At 41.5% G+C, this 18,312-nt stretch overlaps 1 protein-coding gene across 1 annotated transcript in view; it reads left to right on the top strand.

Annotated features, from left to right (window-relative positions):
* Nucleotides 1-8,874: 8,874 nt before the first annotated feature.
* The window catches only part of mycbp2 (MYC binding protein 2), a 91,418-nt gene continuing 81,980 nt past the window's right edge, over nt 8,875-18,312 (top strand). The window contains 2 exon segments of the mRNA XM_012864274.3: nt 8,875-9,575; nt 16,250-16,325. Coding sequence (XP_012719728.2) covers nt 9,283-9,575; nt 16,250-16,325 — 369 coding nt within the window. The 5' untranslated portion in view covers nt 8,875-9,282.

Here is an 18,312-nt window from a genome sequence, read left to right as displayed (position 1 = left end):
TAGGGAGGAATGAGAAGAAAAAAGCCACCAGAAGCTCCTTTTAAACATGGAAAAGGTGCAGATGAAGGCACTCTGGCCGGACTTGAACCTTGGGGGTTACATGAAAAACACAACATGTGGGGGGTAGGGGGGCATCATGCTGTCTGGATGCTTTTCTCCAGCAGAGGAGGTGGTCAGATCTGATGGGAGGACGGATGGCCCTGAATCCAGGAGAGTCCTGGAAGGAAAGCTGTGAGAGGTTGAAAAAGAGCTGAAGGTGGAGGTGAACTCCTCCTACACATGCACCCAGAGCACTTTTGCAGGGCTTCCTCCCAGGAATTAATCCTCCCTCTGCGCTCCATCAGAGATAACACCTAACTCAGGGTTTGATGGTGAGGAGCAGGTCTCCAGGGACCTTCTAAAACTCCCTTCGTTTTAACACGACGTCCACATCGGGGATAGTGAGCACACATCAGCAAGAACAGCTGTAAAAAAAAAAAAAAATCAGCAAACACTCAGACTTTGAGCAGGTGAAAAATGCGGCGTCGGGCGTGCCGCGTTCTGGGTGATAAGCGGCGTGACAGGTGCACGGCCACTTTCATACCTGGCCTGGGTGTGACAGCATGTCGCTGAGCCCCTCCCTGTCACTGGCAGTAAAGAAGGAATGCAGACGGGCCTGGAATGACGTAACAATGGAGCTGTGCATCCAAAGACAGTTGAAGCCTTTTTTTTTTTTTTTTTTTTGCTTTGTTTTGTTTGTTTGTTGCTATTGTTAATTTTAGACCACCATCGATGGCTGGGTTTAAAAGAGAAACTCTGGACAATTCCTATTCCACCAAAGTGCTTTTGGGTTCTGGGCTTTGTATGAGGCTGTATTGTTGCTGAGGATCATCTGTTAGGGGGTTTAAAGTCAGATTTGCTCTGCACTGTCTGGTAAAACTATCCCCACACTTTTATAATTTTTAGATTTTCATTGATTTTCAACAAAGGGGGCTTCAGAAGAAACACTGATTAAATGGTACTCATCGTAAACAGAGTTTACTCCTGGATACTCAGAGAAGCTGAATTGCGACTAAAATTGTGTCCAACCTGTTTTGCTATGGCGACTGAAGCAAATAGAGCTGCCAATGGACCAAATTTGACTGTGAACAGATTGTTTTTATCCCACAAGGTGGACAATTTCTATTTACATAATAATACATTTTTCTTTCACATTACAAACTCACTATCTGTGTTGTAAAACAACTGAATCTTTCTATTCTTAGTAAATGGGGAAAAACAGTGGTTAAAAAACAATTTATAAGTAATTAAACAACAGAAAACTGTCATTTTGAACGGTAAAATAGAGCTTTAGCGCCATAAAAGAATGTTAAATAACAAAAGACTAACCGTTGTTAAAAATGTGAATAACCTCTGTGGCTGGATTTTTTTGTTTTGTTGTTGAGATTTTGTGCTTTACCTTTTTAAATTATTAGATAAAAGACTTTTTATTTGTAGGAACAATAAAATCACATCAAATAAGATTACGTGCATATCACCAAAACATTTAGGGCAGCAGCCATTGAGGACTACTTCTTTTTTTATTTCAAACTTGAGCAACACGCTCAATATCTTTCAATAAAATCAAAATTTGTGTAGTAGACTTCTGCTAAGTCACTCATACAGGTTTGTCATGTTTTTAGCATAGATTATATAAGTTCTCTTAAGATTTTGCAATTCATATTTTTTTGTGTATTCTTCATAAAAAGTATGCAAATAATAATAATAAAATTAAATCGTGTAAACTAATTTCCTCCTGACATTTGCATTTGGGTAGATCAGAATTAATTCGGAGTGCTGGAGATAATTGTTCTCCTGAAACGTCATAACCAATTAAAAAAAAAATTAAACTGTTGAATAATTGTTGTTATTATTATTCTAATTTGTTATTATTATTCTAATTTGAATAAGGTCCTCTTGTGCAAAAAAAATTGCACAAGAGGACCAAAAATGCATCCCTTTATTTGAAGGGATGCATTTGAACATTACACAACATTAGGAAACGAAAACGGCAAATATTTATGAAATGACTGTATATGTGAAAGCGTGTTTAAATAAGTGTGTGTCGTCACAGAATGAGCAAAACACTTTCCTTCCCATTAAAGCAGATAGTCACATCAGTCCAGCTGCCCTCCAGGCTCAACGCGCCACACTGCCCTCTACTGGCCAATCTACAGAGCGCAAACGGAGCACATTTCTGAAACAAATGCTAGGTAATTTATTTTCCCCCATGAAGGCTACATTACCCTCAGTGATTCAGATGCTCCTGAGTTTATGTCATTTAATTCAATGCATTTTCAGATGCTTTAACATTTACAGAAATAAATAGCAGAAAGGGCTCTGTTTTTCAGTTTATTTTTTAAAGCAGTGTGTGTAGCCCAAATAAGATGTCTCAATGTGAAGAACTGTTACAGATAATAATAACTCGAAGCATTTGTTGTGCATTGGCTGGTCAGACAGTCCAAAATGACAACACAAGCAAAACAAAGTTGACTTTCAGCTCAAAACACACAAGCTTCCTGAAATGCATGTAAGCTTTCAGATGAAAAGAAGCCACAAAGACCATAACATCGAAGGGAGCATGAATTCAAGCAGCTTTTAGATGACTTGTCAGGCAGCCCTTAAATGGGAATCGTGTGCTGCCTCTCTTCTCTTCTTTTTAACTTGAACATCACGTTATTATTCCTACCCCTTTTTGAGCATGATATGTTAACTGAAACAAAAATCTGTATTTTCTCTTCTTTCTTATGCACTTCTTGTTACTGTGCACTATTTTATTTTTATATTTGTATCATGTTCATGTTCAAATAAATAAATATTATCTGAATATGCTGTATTACCATTCTGATAAGTTTGTCTCCTCTGTCGCAATGATGAACCTTAAACGTAACTTTTCGTTCATAGTATGCTTCTGCTTTTCTGAGGGTCTTCTCTAGGAGATTGCTTCTTAATTTTTCCATGGGTGTTTTTGATTTCTGTCGGTGTGCTATGTGTGCGTTTAGGGTCGGAATCTCACCAAAATTTCATTATGGCTGCGTAATGACAATAGAAGATTCTCGATTGTTGAAAGTAGAGCCCCTCACACTAGCTGGCAAACTATTTTTTACAGATTGGTTTCTGTTGGAAAATGCAGATTTCTACTTGAAAGGAAAAGCTTTACTGGTGTAAATGTTTGAAAGATAACTATCTTTATCTTGTAGTATGATCAGTGCTTCTCATAAAGGAAGAGGGAAGTTTTGAAAGTAGAGATACGGCAAATAAGTTAAATGCATTCTTCTCTCATTATAAAAGGACATTTGGCAGGTTGATCGGAAAGCGGCTCAATCTTTTACTGTGGAACAAACGGTATTCTACAATGTTTTCAAAGGCCTAAATAAAGAATCCTCCTCCAGATAACAGCTGTAGCAAGTCTTTGAAACATTTTGCTGAACAACTGTCACCTATTTCTACTGAAATGTTTCAGTCGTCTCTAGATAAGCACGCAGATCCTCTTTTGGAAATACCAACTATTGTTCCTGTTCCCATGATTCTATAATCAATTTAGAATATCTGTCCCATTATTATTAAATGAAGTTAGTGCAACAGGACTAATGTGTTGTCGCACTAACTTCATTTAGTCATGAATGGTTAGAAAAAATAATCAAAAATGATATTGTCTCACATTCACAGCAGGTATTTAACCCCCTGGGATTTGCCTATAAATCCTACAGAGGGGTTGATGGTGCAAAAACCCAGGCTAAACTATTATGCTTCACGTTTTCATCATTTTAAGCATTCCAGCATACCGGCGAAAAAGGCTGCATCATGGAGGAACTTTTTCACAAGAGAGCTGTGAAGGTGGACACTTCCCTTTCTGGTAAAATGATCACCAATGTAGGCGGTCCATCCTAAAGTTGAACAAAACAGTTGTTTATACCAAAAACAATTCGCTCCTTCCTCTCAGGTATTGGACCAGGCCTCTGGTGGGGGCTGGAGGGGACGAGGGTGCTGCTGGAGTTGCTCTGTGTTTGTTTTTTTCTGCCTTAGTTTTGCCTCTTTTCAGGTGTCCGGTTGTCTTTCCCAGGTTTCCCCATGGGGGAGGATTTTTTTTTTTGTAGCACCTGGTTGTTGGGTTTTGTAATTTTTGTCAATGTTTTGTTTGTGTCTCCTCCCTTCTCTCTTTCTTTCCTTTTTTCTCTTCCATTCTTCCTCTGCCATATTTGACAGCAGTTTGACCCTAGATGCTTAACCTCACCCACCTCCTTGCAGTTTCCCTGTTCCACTCGTCTGCCTCTTATTTGCACATGTGGAATCCCACCTCCTTCTTCTACCTGTCATTTCCTCGTTTCTCTAGAGCAGGGTTTCCCAGAGTGGGGGTCTGGACCCCCCAGGGGGTTCGTGCACGTGCCCGCAACACACAGATATAACTTCACATGCACGGAAATAACACGCAAGTTTGTAGCCCCATTGGTGTTGAACTCTAACTTTAATATGCATAAAAACTGAACCAAGAGGCATTTGGCTTATTAGTGGGCCGAGAGATAATGTAGGCCTACAATGAACAGGGTGAAAGGGGCAGCGCACACCCGACGATCATGCCGCCTCGTGATTGGCCGGCCCAAACGGCCCACGAGGGCCCGCGGCCCTTTTGGCATCTGCCCAAATGCCAGACCGTCCAGTCCGTCACTGGTCGCAGATGATCCAAATGATCTAAATTTATGACTTTACAATGTCAGAGAGCTACATTTTTTTATATAGTACATTTATGCCTTTAATCATGGACAGACAATCTCAAATTTTTCTTGTGGAAATGTATTCCTCTGTGGCTAGTAATTTATTTTCTTTCAACAACAATGGCCGAAATAATATATACATTTTTAATTATAACAATAATGTTATGATATTAGATGTACAATAATGCAATTATAAACACAGCGGGAAGACTGTGGTCCTTTGTAAGAGTTCTCATAGCATTACTACTATATTCTTACGATTTTATGACCTTATTTTCGTATTTTTCTAAAAAGAAAGGAAAATGAACACCCTGTCAAAAGGGGGCATTCAGTCTGTTATTTTGGGGGTCGCAGGCTCATAAGTTTGGGAACCCCTGCTCTAGAGCATACCTCTACCTGTACCTCTCCACCCACCTTTCTACTCTCTCCAAGGATCAGAACGTCAGTCTGCAGCCCTGGTTTTTAATTCTAGTCCTGGAGCGTGGATGTCCTGCAGGTTGCAGACGTGTCCCTGCTCCAAAACAAATGATTTAAAGCACAAAATTACCTCCCAAACACGCATTCAAGCTCCACCGCAGTCTGCTCCGGACACACCGATTTAAATCCACTATGGCTTTAAATACTGGTGGTATTCTAAACGTTCTACAGATGCCCAAAACAACTTTACAGGGGGTGTTTTTTTTGGATCTGCACTGTAAAAAAAGTTTGTAAAATAAATAGTAAAAACCTGTTAAATCATGACAGAAAAATTTTGTAAAGAAAAATACAATGATATTTTGTTCATTTACCAGTATTATTTTGTATAATGTAGAACCGAAAATTATTGTATATTTTAAAATATAAAATTGCAAATAATACTGTATTTTGTTGTGGAAAACACACATTTTGCTGTGTGCAGACTTGATGATGAGTACGACTGTTAAAAATGTAAACACAGTCGCTGGTGCCTAGTTTTTAGATAAATAAACAGATTTTGTCTAAAGAAATGTTTACTCTGCGTCTGGAACTACAGTGCATTTTATCACGTGAGAACAAATAACGATAACGGCAGACTGCTAAACGGAGATAACAGTGTCGCATACAATAAATAGCATCCTAATCTCATCCCCCCCCATCTGCACGCATTCCTAAATCCATGTAAAACAAGTACATTCTATCTTATGTTGGCCATATTATTGTATGCTGTCTATTCTGTGGCATCATCTTGCCCTAGATATCCCCCCCTCCTCCTCCTCCTCCTTATCCTAGAAAACCAGGGATTAAACCCACAGACTCTCGAGGCGGATGTGCTTCCAGATTGCACAAAACCCATAGTTACTAACGAACAGGAAAAGACGCCTCAACGATGCTGGTTGTCACTTGTTTAAAAAGATAAAAACTCCTCAAGTTTTCATCGTCAGTGATGCGTGCTGTGCCTGATGCGGAGAGCCCCCGAACGCTTTCTGGGTTGCTATGAAAAGAGACCATATAGACAGGCTTCTCCCTTGTCATTGGGCCGAAGCAATGCCTGGCGTCCAATAAAACACAGCACGCGGCTGCATACATCTCTGTTCCTCTCTCTGCCTCGGCAAATGTGGACGTTTGCTCAATTATGTGCCTCCACTGCAAAAAAAAAAAAAGAAAAAAAAAAAAGCAAACAACTGCCATCCCTCCGAGAACAGAGCGGTACAGGAGGAAATCTTTACGTGCTAAATATATTTTGGCACCTTGAAAACATGCATGTGTGTTACTACGTCTGCTACGCACCTTCCTTCGTGTGCCTCCTGTTCTCCCTCTACCTCTGCACCAAAGTCTGTCGTGGCCTTTGCTGACATTTTGACTGATGTTGTCGAACACAGTCCGCCTCCCGCAGCTCACCCGCTCCTCGTGCATCCTTCTGTCACTCCTTGACTAGAGGAAATCTGAATATAATCAGAGCCTGTGTGGCGCGTTTCCCAAGGATTCCAGCAAGGCAATGCAACATTTTTTTTTATTTTATGTTTAGAGAGAAATGGACGCATGTTCACAGCGGTTAGGAATTGAAAGCAGTCAGGCGATGAACAGAAAACAGCAGTTAGGATAATTATAAAATCAAAGGTTGGCTCCAGTCTATCCAGTCTAAGGTGTTTTTAAGATGGCACACCTGAGATCCAGGTCTTCCCAGGAAAGGGTGCACAATAAAAGCACTTGATCTTATGACTAGACTGTAAATGGTGATGCATATCAAACCAAAACATTTTCAACATAATCCAACCTAGTTTTCAAAGGTCATATGGATAACACACCACTCTAAATTCATGTGGTGATGAAAATCTACAATTAGAGGTGTGAAAGACCCCCTGCTCCTTCCTATGCTGTTTGTCTTATTGATAATTAGCACTGTTTTTGGCCCTCCGTCATAATTTCACTGACATGTCCTATTTGGGGAGTTTTAAGTTGCATCGTTTCATTTAACGGGAATGATTGATTTGTGCTTCAAACGAGTCACTATTGCAAGGGACGCTCGAATGTGATCCAAAGTATTTACTTAGTTTCTTGAATAAATGCTTTTTGTTTAAATTATCCATTCACTCTTAACCCATCTCATTTGTATTTTGTTGCAGGTGCCTGGTGCCTTCCTCAATTGGTCAAGGCGGGTCGCCAGTCCGAGACGGGACTAAAGCAGAGACAAAAGAAGAAACAAACAAAACAAAAAAAACACGCACACACACACACACACACACACACACACACACACACACACACACACACACACACACACATAAGGGAAATTTAGAGACCAATAAACCTAACATGCATGTCATTTGACTATGCTAGGCAATGCAGGGTAGGCCTTAAATAATTAATAACATTAATAACAACAACAATAATAACAACAACAATAATAGTAATAATAATATTAATTACTATTATTATTATTATTATTATTATTATTATTATTATTATTATTATTATTATTTAACCATGCTTGTCCCACTGAGATCAACATTTGACCTTTGATACTGCCTCTCTCCCTCCCCCGTTCAGGACCTACAAGCTACACCAACGTAGCATCTCCAGACCTTCTGCGTTACATTAACACACAGTCTACTGTGTATATACTGTAGCTCTGTATATATGTCTATTTCTGTCTGCACCATCAACACCAAGTCAAATTCCTTGTAAGTGAAAACCTACATTGCAAGAAACTTGATTCTGATTCTGATATGTGGAAAGAGGCTATTAGACCACCATTGTTTGTTGGTTGCAGTCTTCAAAAAATAATGGTTATGCAATCAAGAGCTAATTTCTGGTGACTTAAACATACAGAAAAGCCTTTCTCGCTTCTCTTATCTGGTTTAGAGTGTGTTTATGCAGGCTAAATAGTTTTTGCAGCTTTTTCCTAAACTTCTCCTAAAATGTTTAATGTTCAGAGGATTTTATGTAAATAATACAACAAAGTTAATTGAGTAAACGGTACAATATATGCAAGTAATTGTTTAAGGGTTACACAAACTCCATATTTATAATTCAAACTGGAAGTAGTTTTTAATAGTAAAATAAGATACTATTACTTTTACAGAATGAAAATTATAGTCTTTATTTGAAATCTGATGACTTTCTACGTGGTGTTCTGACATAATTTCGGCAGTGACCTGGTGTTCTAGTTATATGCGCTAAATGGATTTTACCTTGATGTTTCCCTGTTGCATGATTCTTCATGCGATTAGTCATCATTTGGGTCCTGATTGGTCTTGTAGGGGCAAAAAAAGAATGGTGCATTTTTACATCTTTACAATGGCACGGTGTCTGTGGAGAAAAACTAAATTAGTCAGCGCACAATGGCAATATTTTCCAGGACTTAAAAAGTATAACTTGTCTAAACGCAGCGCATGCGTCTGACACCGAGAACTTGAAGTCAGCTCGTGATATTACCGCTGTACAACATACAGTCAAGCCCTGTAAAGAACTACTTGATGAAACTCAAACTATTTTTCAGGTTTTAATGATTTAAAGCAACACAGAAAGTCTAAGTTTACTTTACCGTGGCTCGTTCGGACCGTATTCCGTGTTATTCTCTACCGGTAAATGCCATTAATGTAATATTTAATTTTGGAGCGAAGCAGAAGGACGAGCCAATCAAAACGGCCTGTGGGTGGAGTCGGAAGTGTGGCCACGCCCACCGCCCGGCCCCTCCCCGTCCTGTGAGCTGCAGCAGGGGACCTTCTCGCCTCTTCGGGGTCAGGAAAAATTCAAGGAACGAATGAAATCGAAACACGACCGTCTCGCCCATGGTGACTTTCGTTTCTTCTGCGCCGCTCGGTCTTTTTCTCGCGGCTTGAGGAGGTCTGCTGTCGGCAGGAGGACGCCGCGCTGACACACTTGCGCATCGGAAGCGCCGGAGCAGCCCAGTCGGAGAGCCTCTTCTTCTGCGTCTGCTCTCGCCGAGAGAACAGTTGGATGCTAATTGCGGCGTTTCTGCAGCTCGGAGCGGATATGCGACGTGACATGCGGCGGGCTGGACGCGAAGAGGATTGCATCTGATGGCTGGATGTCACCTGGCTGTCTGATATATGCATTGTTCTGCTAAGCGATGATGTGCGCGGCTGCGGTAGCGGCGGCCGCCGCCGCCGCCGGTGGTGGTGGCGGGGGAATTCTGCCCTCCTTGTCGCCGTCCATGGGGCTGGGTGTCCGGGTAGCGTCTGGAGCGGGAGCCGACCTCGCCACCATCGGTTCGGGAATGGGTTCTTGTCCGACTCTCGGAGCCCAGTCGGACTGTCGGACTCGGTACCAGCTTTTACTCTCAGGACGAGCCCTTGCGGAAAGATACAGGCGGATTTATACCACCGCCATCAACGACAAGGAGCAGGGGATAAACCAGGGAAGGTGAGTGATCAGCGGGGGGAGTGATGGAAACATGGAGCTGCTCTGTCAGTTGGACCCGAGCTAACGGGGCTAACGTCTGTGAGCTAACCTTAACCCTTTCATAGCGGCGCTAAGTCGACCATTATAAGCCGAATATATGTTAGTCTGACCTGCCCTGAAGTTCAGTATTTAAACGGGGACCAAGCACGCTTTGTGCTCAATGGTTTACTTGCGGGGGTCATCTGCTTATTTGTCCATTTTAGCGTGACTTCCTTAGCTTAGTGGTCCAACCCCAGCTAGCATTACGTTGCTTCACCCTTGTGCGGATGGTTTGTAAATCCCTGGTGGTTCCGGGCAGTGTGCTTTGTTTATTTTTTTATTTTTTTTTAATTTATATGTGTTTTTATTTAGGCAAACGTTGTTTCAGAAAGACTCAGAACTGCTAAATGCAACCAGTCGGTCCTAGCGCGTAGGAATCAAGAGCAGTTTCCACCCGCACAGCCCGGCTAGCTAGCTGTCATCATCATCACAGCAGCAGCAGTCGGGTTTGTTTTGGAGAGCGGGGTGACACCCTGCTGCACATAAACACACCCGTCCCTGGCGTCCGACGGGTTTGCTTTCGCGAAACACGCTCGGGAACGTCCACGGTTTCGCTCCACGACACGTCTGGCTCGGTTTTTTTGGGGGGGGTGTTTTGCCGTGTGTTTTGTTTTTTAGGCCCCAACGGCGTCACTGTGTGTTAGCCTGCTAGCAAAAAAAAAAAAAAAAAAAAAAAAAGCGTCAGCCCCCTTCTTTATTTTCCCTCCCCACCCCACGTTATCTGAACGGGTGTCAGCGCCACAGAGACACTAAGCGTGGACACGAGCCTCCGGGGTGGAAGCCGACACGGCGTGAAGAACGGGAGACGTCGCTTTCGAGGAGGACGTGTCGGCTGCTGGGTCGGCTTCGTCTGCCTTTCTCTGTCGTAACACGCTTACGTCATTCCAGTCGGTCGGCTTGTTGTGTTTGATAACGCCGGCCTGACGCTCGGTCACAAGCTAAGCCGCAAAACCGCGACAATTGGACAAATCACCGCAGATAGTTTGCTGGCCGGGGCGTTTGTTTCTCTTATTGTTTAGTAGTACTCTCAGTTGCTATTCTCGAAGTCAATAAAGCGAGTGTGCACTTCAGCCTATCTAGTGCGCTTCTGTGGACGTCAGATTTGACTTCAGCGTTGTTAGTGGATGACCGGTGCTCGCTTTTTAAATGGATGCCGTGCCAGTCATCCAGGAGGCAGGGGCGACTAATGGGCTGTAATAGAGGCCTAAAACCCATGCTTTTGGTATAATATATGCCACTATGAAGATACTTCCCATTTATTAGAACTAAACAGTGTTTTTTTTCATGGGGGAACCCCCCCCCCCCCCCACACACACACACAATATTTTAAGCAAAATGTAATGATGTAATATATTCATATATTAGGTGGGCCAAGGAGCCACTTGTTGCTCTGGGGCTGCAGGTTGCACACCCCTGAAAACCGGGACCCTGTCTCAATACTCCCCAAGCTAAATGTGAAACACATTCATTTAAAAATTGTTCAAATAAAAATGTAAAAAAAAAAAAAAAAAAAATTCAATTGGCCCAAGGGACTAAACAGTTATGGTCTCTGTTCCAACACATATCATATTAAATTGAATCAGTGTTGATTCAGTATTATGTCTTTAGTACAGGGGCCATAACAGGAGCCCTGACCAGTTGAAGGGACCTCTTGAACCACCCATGGTTGTAATGGCAATGGGTACACAGAAATTTACCATTATTAAATGAATGAGACGATCAAAATGATTGTATTATTCTGCTCCAAATATGATATATGATATAGGACATTTATTATCACTGCTGTAACATCTGTGCCATTTATTTATTTATTGTAATTTAGATCCAGCTACCTAGACGTAGTGCTTGCAGCTAGCTAATTATAGTTATTTATTTATTTATTTTTTTAACAGCATTACCGTAGTAGGAGTAATGATGGCATTCCATGGGTTTCCACCACTGAGCTATATTATACTCTGGAGTGCTAATCGCTCGCTGTTAGAACGAGTCGCTTTGAAGCCACCAGCCGCCATATTGGTACTCCCTATTTTCCTCCAGTAACTAGAGATTATGTGCGTTAAAGCATCGAATATCGAGGATTTTCTCATGTTCAGGGGGGGCTTAAAACTTTTAAAATGTCAAATGCCATATACTTTTATGTTATGTTCTAAAACTATCAAGTACTGAGAAAGTCATGTGCTGAAATATTTTGCATTTTATTCATTTAAATACATATATATATAACATTTATAAATAAATAAATAACAATATACAACAACATATATTTACATATATGTATACACATACATATATATATATATATATATATATATATATATATATATATATATATATATATATATATATATATATATATATATATAATATGAATAACATGTAAAGTATTTCAGCACCTAATTTCCTACTAATTTATAGTGTTAGTACATCCACTGACTGTAGAATTACCTGTGAAACGTTTTCACTCAGCCAGAAAACTGCTTGTTGTTGCAACCAAATCCTATGGGATTCTGTGAAAGTAGGGAGGCCAAGATTTCTGCTCCCACTGCTTTTTTTGTTTTTGTTTTTTGTCGTTGATGAAAACCAGGTTGAAATCAGGTGACAACAGGCCGTCCTCAGAGCTCCTTCCCACCTTGCTGCTGTTCGTTCAGCTCCCCACATTTGGCTGGCCGTGGTGGTGGTGGCGGCACTGATGCTGTCGGAGGCAAATCTTTAAATAAGTGCCCACAAACACTTATTGTTCTTCTGAACTACAGCTGCTCGTCATCGAGCTCAGCCCTACTGTTTGTCGTGCTCTTGTTTATCGCCCACCTAAATGGAATAAGGATTTTATTTAATGGTTTTCTCCCTTTCTTGCTCATTTTTATTCCTAACCATGACAATCTTTTAATGGGGGGGGGGGGGGGTTTTAACATCCATGTTCGTTGCCCTGCTGGCCCACTAGCCTAAGAGTTTCCAAGGCCTTTGGCCTCTTTTACTGTAGCACAATCAGTAAACGGACCAATGCCATATCTCAGGCATACTCTGGACCTTGTTAAAGCCCACGGACTTTCCATTTCATGCCGCAAAATTTCCCAAACTGTCATCTCAGATCATTTCCCCCATTCTCGTTCAGTTTGCCGCTCCTTATCTAGCCAGGAGGCCATTGGTCGCTGGTTGGCGTTGCATTCTCCTCTCTTCTTTCATGGACTCTCAGTTTTACTCGTCATTTGGGCCCGGATACATCATCATATTGCCGTTGGGTCCCGGTATCTTTTGCCCTGGGGTAAATACAAACGTACCACATCCAGAGCCGAGCCTTGCCTGAGCAACAGTACCACAGGAGAACTCAGACGCCAATGCAGAAACGCTGAACGGCAGTGGACAAAAGAGGCAACCTGAATGTTGTTTTTCTTTTCTTTTTTTTTTTTTTTTTGGTTTTGCTAAAAAACATTCTCGCTAGATCTACATTTTTGTCCAGTATAGTCATTAACAGCATCTGTTCCACCAGGGTGTTATTTGTTACAGTTAGCTTTGTTTTAGACCCACCTACCTCTGTCGTACCTGAAGCCTGTCACCACCTGTGAGTAGTTTCTCTCTTCGTTACTGGAAGCGTAGCAGACCTACACAGGCTGCGGCTACAGCTGCTTATGCCAGGTCACAGCTTTCTGTTGCCCTGGCTGGTTCTGCTGGATTTAAACATTTTGAACCAGTGTCTCTTCTGGACAAAGTAGTTCATTCTATGAAATCTGCAAAATGCCCCTTTTAGACTTTCTTCCTTCTAAATTGATGACATTTTTTTTTCTTCTTTTATTAACTCATGTTAAGGAACTGTGCCTACTGCCTTCAAACTTGCAGCTGTCTGCCCCTTTCTTAATAAAACACATGTTGAGCCATCGGTTCTATATGCATTTTGTTTTAGAAAAAAAAAAGCCAATGTGGCTTTAGATCGCAGCGTAACACTGAACCTGCTTCCTAAAATGTTCAAAGTGACGTTGTTGTCCTGTAGCCCTGGGGCTTCTGGCTCCTACGGTGGTCTCTGATATTGCGGACCACTCCTCTTCTCCGCTTCTTTTAAGCGCTTCAGCTCTTGCCTGATTGACGGAGCCCTTTTCTGTCGAACCTAGAGGCTTCTCTTCCTCCTCTGCTCCTCTCTTGTGCGGAGTCCCGCAAGGCATCGTTTTCCATAGGGCTGTACGATTTTTGCCAAAAAATCTAAATTGCAATTTATTCAAAGCGTAATTGTGATTTAATTTGGGCTTTTCTCAGTATTAACCACAAGCAACATAAAAGCCCTGTAGATAAAGATGTTTGTAAACGGGGACTATTTAAAATAAAAAATTTAACAGTTTTTTTTTTAATTAATCAGACTATTCTTATTCAAGAGAATAGCTTGTTGAGTTGTACATCAATCCTTATTGAAGTGCAACCAACAAGCAAGTCTATGTATTAAACTGACTGACCTGTACTTAATGCTATGGTGAGATTCCTGAAAGTGTCTGGTTAAAAAGTATGATTGTATCAACTCTAAAATTAGATTATCTCACTGCTGCAGCTCTCTTCCCTTCCGTATTGAGGCAAACCCACTAAACCCCTAAAGGACGTGTCTCATCCATTAATTGTTACGTAGCCAAAAATGGCAGACTCCTGCGATTCCGAAATTGTGTTTTTTAAAATTTGTTTTCCAGCCCTAATTGTCGACCCTCTGTTTTTTTTATTTCTTCCTTATCTATGTTTTTTGCTACTTGGCTCTATCATGACCTCAAATTCCGTTGCGATGCGAATGATTTGCAGGTTTATTAGCTGTCAAAGCCAGGATGCTGTCATCCATAGCTTTCTCTCTTTTCCTGCATCTTGGCCATCAAACAGGGGTTAAGCCAGAGCCTTTAATTTTTAAACAACCAAAAAACAGAATGTTTTTTCTATCGCAACAAAGCTGTCATTGGCGTTGGAGTTCTGACTGCTAAATTCAGCGTCTAGCCCGGACGTTAATACTCAGCAAGGATTTAAAATTTGATAAACAAATTCCCTCTATAGTTTGGTCTTGCTAACGAAGGTCAAGCCTTCTTTAAACCAGAGAAGGCTCCAATTGTCGTTTGAGTTCCACAATCAACAATGAATGAAACTTTTATGTTAGACCATCCATTGAAATTATAAATTCAATACAAACATTATGTATAAATAATGGTATATCATTATTTTAATGATTATGTCTGAAAGGGGGTATGAAGAAGGGAAACTTATTTAATTATACCCATTCTCCTTCCTATAGTCTTTAACATCAACAGTCTTCCTGATTCCTACTTTACTCATGAGTCCATACTACTTCAAAGTCCATTAAGTAAGCAAATAAATCAGTATACTGTACATATAAACGTACATATACACATTCACATGTGCCTAAGCACATCTACGTTCAGGCGCTTACTACCTACAGCCCATAGCCCACACCACCGCATCCACTGCAAAAGTATGTACTGTATACACCCATGTACAGAGCACCCATTGGCGTTCACTACCCGTCTTCCATCTCATATCTTCCAGAAAACCAGTTTGAGCCTTTTCCTAAACAGTCTCATGCTTGCACATGGTTTTAATTCCACACCATTGCAATGCTCTCTATGTTGGTGTCCCCCAGTCATCCTTTAGTTGCCTAAAGGATGACTGCAGCAGCTCGCCTTTTAACTAGTGTTGCACCGATGCCATTTTTTGGCCCCGATACTCGATACCTGGCTGTGCAGTATTGGCCAATACCGATACCGTCTGTTTGAAATTGATGTGTGTGTGTAAATATGAAGAACTGCATACTACTTAGGGTAGTAGAACTTTTTATTGCCTACCTTGAATAATAGTTGAATAAACTTTTGGCTCTCAAAGGCCAAAATAGTGCAACATTCGTGAAATTATAACATGTATAATAGTAGTGCAACAGTACTTCGAGTCTGACACAAGCCTCCTCCAGATCTGCGATGTAAAAGTGAACTTGCTGTTTTAAAACCAAAGCTCAAAACTTTAAGTCGGGCGAGCTTTTTGGCACTTAAAAATGTGGTACCTCGGTTGTAACCTGACTCTTTTTTTTTTTTTATTATGTTTTTATCTGAGTCATGTTTCCAAGCTTTTTGACCCACATGCAGAACACACTAACAGGCAGATAGGCGGTTTAAACAAAGTTTATTTAACTAATGCTAGAGATTTGCGGAGACTGGCAGAACACCTGCGTTCAGCACCACCCTGCTTCTCAGCAGCCACCTGTGAGAGAGAGCAGCACCCTGAAAATCTGTGTTTCTGTGTCTATATACTGATTTTGTTAAGGTCACCAATATTGTGGCTGTCAATGCTACATACAGCTGGAGGAAAACCAGAGCAGAGATAATCTCTCAAGCCCCTTAAAAACAGCGTCAGTGTTCAGATTCTGAGTGCTTTTGGTCTAAACGAGCCGTTAGTGCCTTGAAAATTCAAACGGCCTAAGTACTGTAGGGGAGAAGATGCAATAGCAGCACTCTCTTTCGGATGGTATGACGGCCCTGTTCCTGTGAGGTTTGAACTCTCGTACTGACTGTCTGAAATGCGTGTTGAGACTTATGCTTTGCTTTATCTGCCTTGTTCCTGTGCTCTTCCAGGGGGAAGAAGGCTTTGAGCAAGAAGAAACTGAAGAGGCGACAAAAAGTCAAGTCAAAAGTTAAATCAAGAACAAAGGTAAGAGCTTTTTTTTCTTTTCTTTAATACCTCACTTCTCAGGCCACCTAGTTGGGGATGACATAACCCGTAGATGGGACAGCCTCGTGTTTGTAGCGATAAATCCTCACTGCTGGTTTGGCTCTGCTGAGGCGTTTAGCTCAGGTTGTGATTCGGGACGAGGTTGAGTTTTTTTTTTTTTCTGTCCGGGAGGACCGTCCTCCTCGACGGCTTCCAGCTCAGACGGGTGCGCTTTAGCCCGTCCACACGGGAAGCCGGGGAGGTGGACTGTGGAGCGCTTGGGGAGTGGCTCCGACTTGTGCATGATGGGCTGTTGCCAAGCGACCTAATGTGTTCCACATCTCCACGGCAACAGTTTCCTGCCTCCTTCTCCTTCATCCAAGGAAGCAACAAAAAAAGGATGCCATTGTGTCGCTCTGATCCTAAGCTCACCAGTGTAAGGAGAGGAATGATTTTTTATTTTATTTTTTAAGTGTGTAGTCCTCCGAGGTGACATGGAGTACGTGTCATGCCTCTCTGGATGTTTTGCCTAATATGGGCCAGTCTTTTTTTACATTTTCCTCATGTCAAACCTTTACTTTCAAGATAGCTTCTTGTTCTAGTATCTGAACCCTTGAATGGCCGGAGAAGCGAGGCTTTAGCAAGGCTTTGTAGCGGGCAGGCACGACAACTGGGCTGCCGTTATCGTTGTGTTGTATTTGTACTCGTCACGCTCATTCCTGCTCAGTCATGCCTCCAACGCCGGCGTAGACAGTAGAAGGGTTTGAAATCACTTCTTTCCTCTTTTGCTACTGCGCTGAAACAGGAAAGTAGGGCAAAGAACAAAAAAAACAAAAAAGAAAGAAAGAAAGAAATAGGAAATAAAGAGTGCGCTTGTCGTTTCTGTGGAGAGCATGATGTAACATCTTGTTCGCAGGCAGATGTGTGGTTTGTTTCCTTTAACGCAAATCACAGTTGTGTCAAATTATGACAACGGTATGGGGAATGGGGCGGAATGAAAGATTCAGGTAAATATTTCCCGTATTGATAAAATCAGTACTTTCTACAGCCTGCAGTGATGAACTGCAGATAAGTGGATTCTAAACACTTTCCTTTTTGCAGTCATAGCTAGTCAGCACACCATGAGCCTCTGTCTTGTGGAACCCCCCCCTCCCTTCCCCCCTAAAAGGGTATTGGGTACTCGAAAGCGATCTTTGCAGCTTTAAAATAGTTTGTTTACGTCCAGCTTTGGAGCTTTTTTATTAGTATTAGTTCGCAGCGATGTACCGATCAGGATTTTTAGTGTCAGACACAGATCAGGTTGGTTTTATTTTAAAGCTACAAAGCTGAGAGAATGAAATAAATGCTGTGTACGTCATTGGGGGCTTCAGTGTCTGTGTTTTTCCTGATGGCTGCAGCTTTTTTATCCCCACTGGAGTTTCTGCACGACTGCTTTGATATGCTACTCCCTCATGGGAATAAATCCTTTTATAGCGCTACTATAATATGTTCTTAAAACACCTTGAATGTAAGTTTTATCACTTGTATCTGTACATGCTAGGGCTGGGCAATATGCAGCAAAGATATTATGATCTCGATATTTTTAGGCTGAATGCCAATATACGATATTTATCTCTATACGTCTTTTTTTGTTTTTTTTGTTCATAAAGTAATTATAAAAAGGCATCTCTCAATCAAAGCTTTATCCCAAATGTCTCACAGGCATATTTCTTTGTAAACAAACAGCTGTAGATAAATTTGAGAAACGGCTGGAAAAAAAACAAACCTGCTGGAGTACATAAAAGTATAATTCTGACGCAACATAGACCATCTTGGTAGGGCTGGACGACATCACAAAACATTGTGATGAAATTTAAATTCCTAATCCCCGATCATGGAGCTCTTTCAGGGACAGACTGCTGCATCCCAGATGCTCTAAGGAGCGCTTCCGCAGGCTGCTCCTCCCGGCTGCAGTCAGACGTTAAACTCTCCGCTGCTCGCAACAGGC

The sequence above is a fragment of the Fundulus heteroclitus genome, chromosome 7 (assembly GCF_011125445.2).
Source record: "Fundulus heteroclitus isolate FHET01 chromosome 7, MU-UCD_Fhet_4.1, whole genome shotgun sequence".
Taxonomy (NCBI): Eukaryota; Metazoa; Chordata; class Actinopteri; order Cyprinodontiformes; family Fundulidae; genus Fundulus; species Fundulus heteroclitus.
This window is presented reverse-complemented; position numbering and strand designations above follow the sequence as displayed.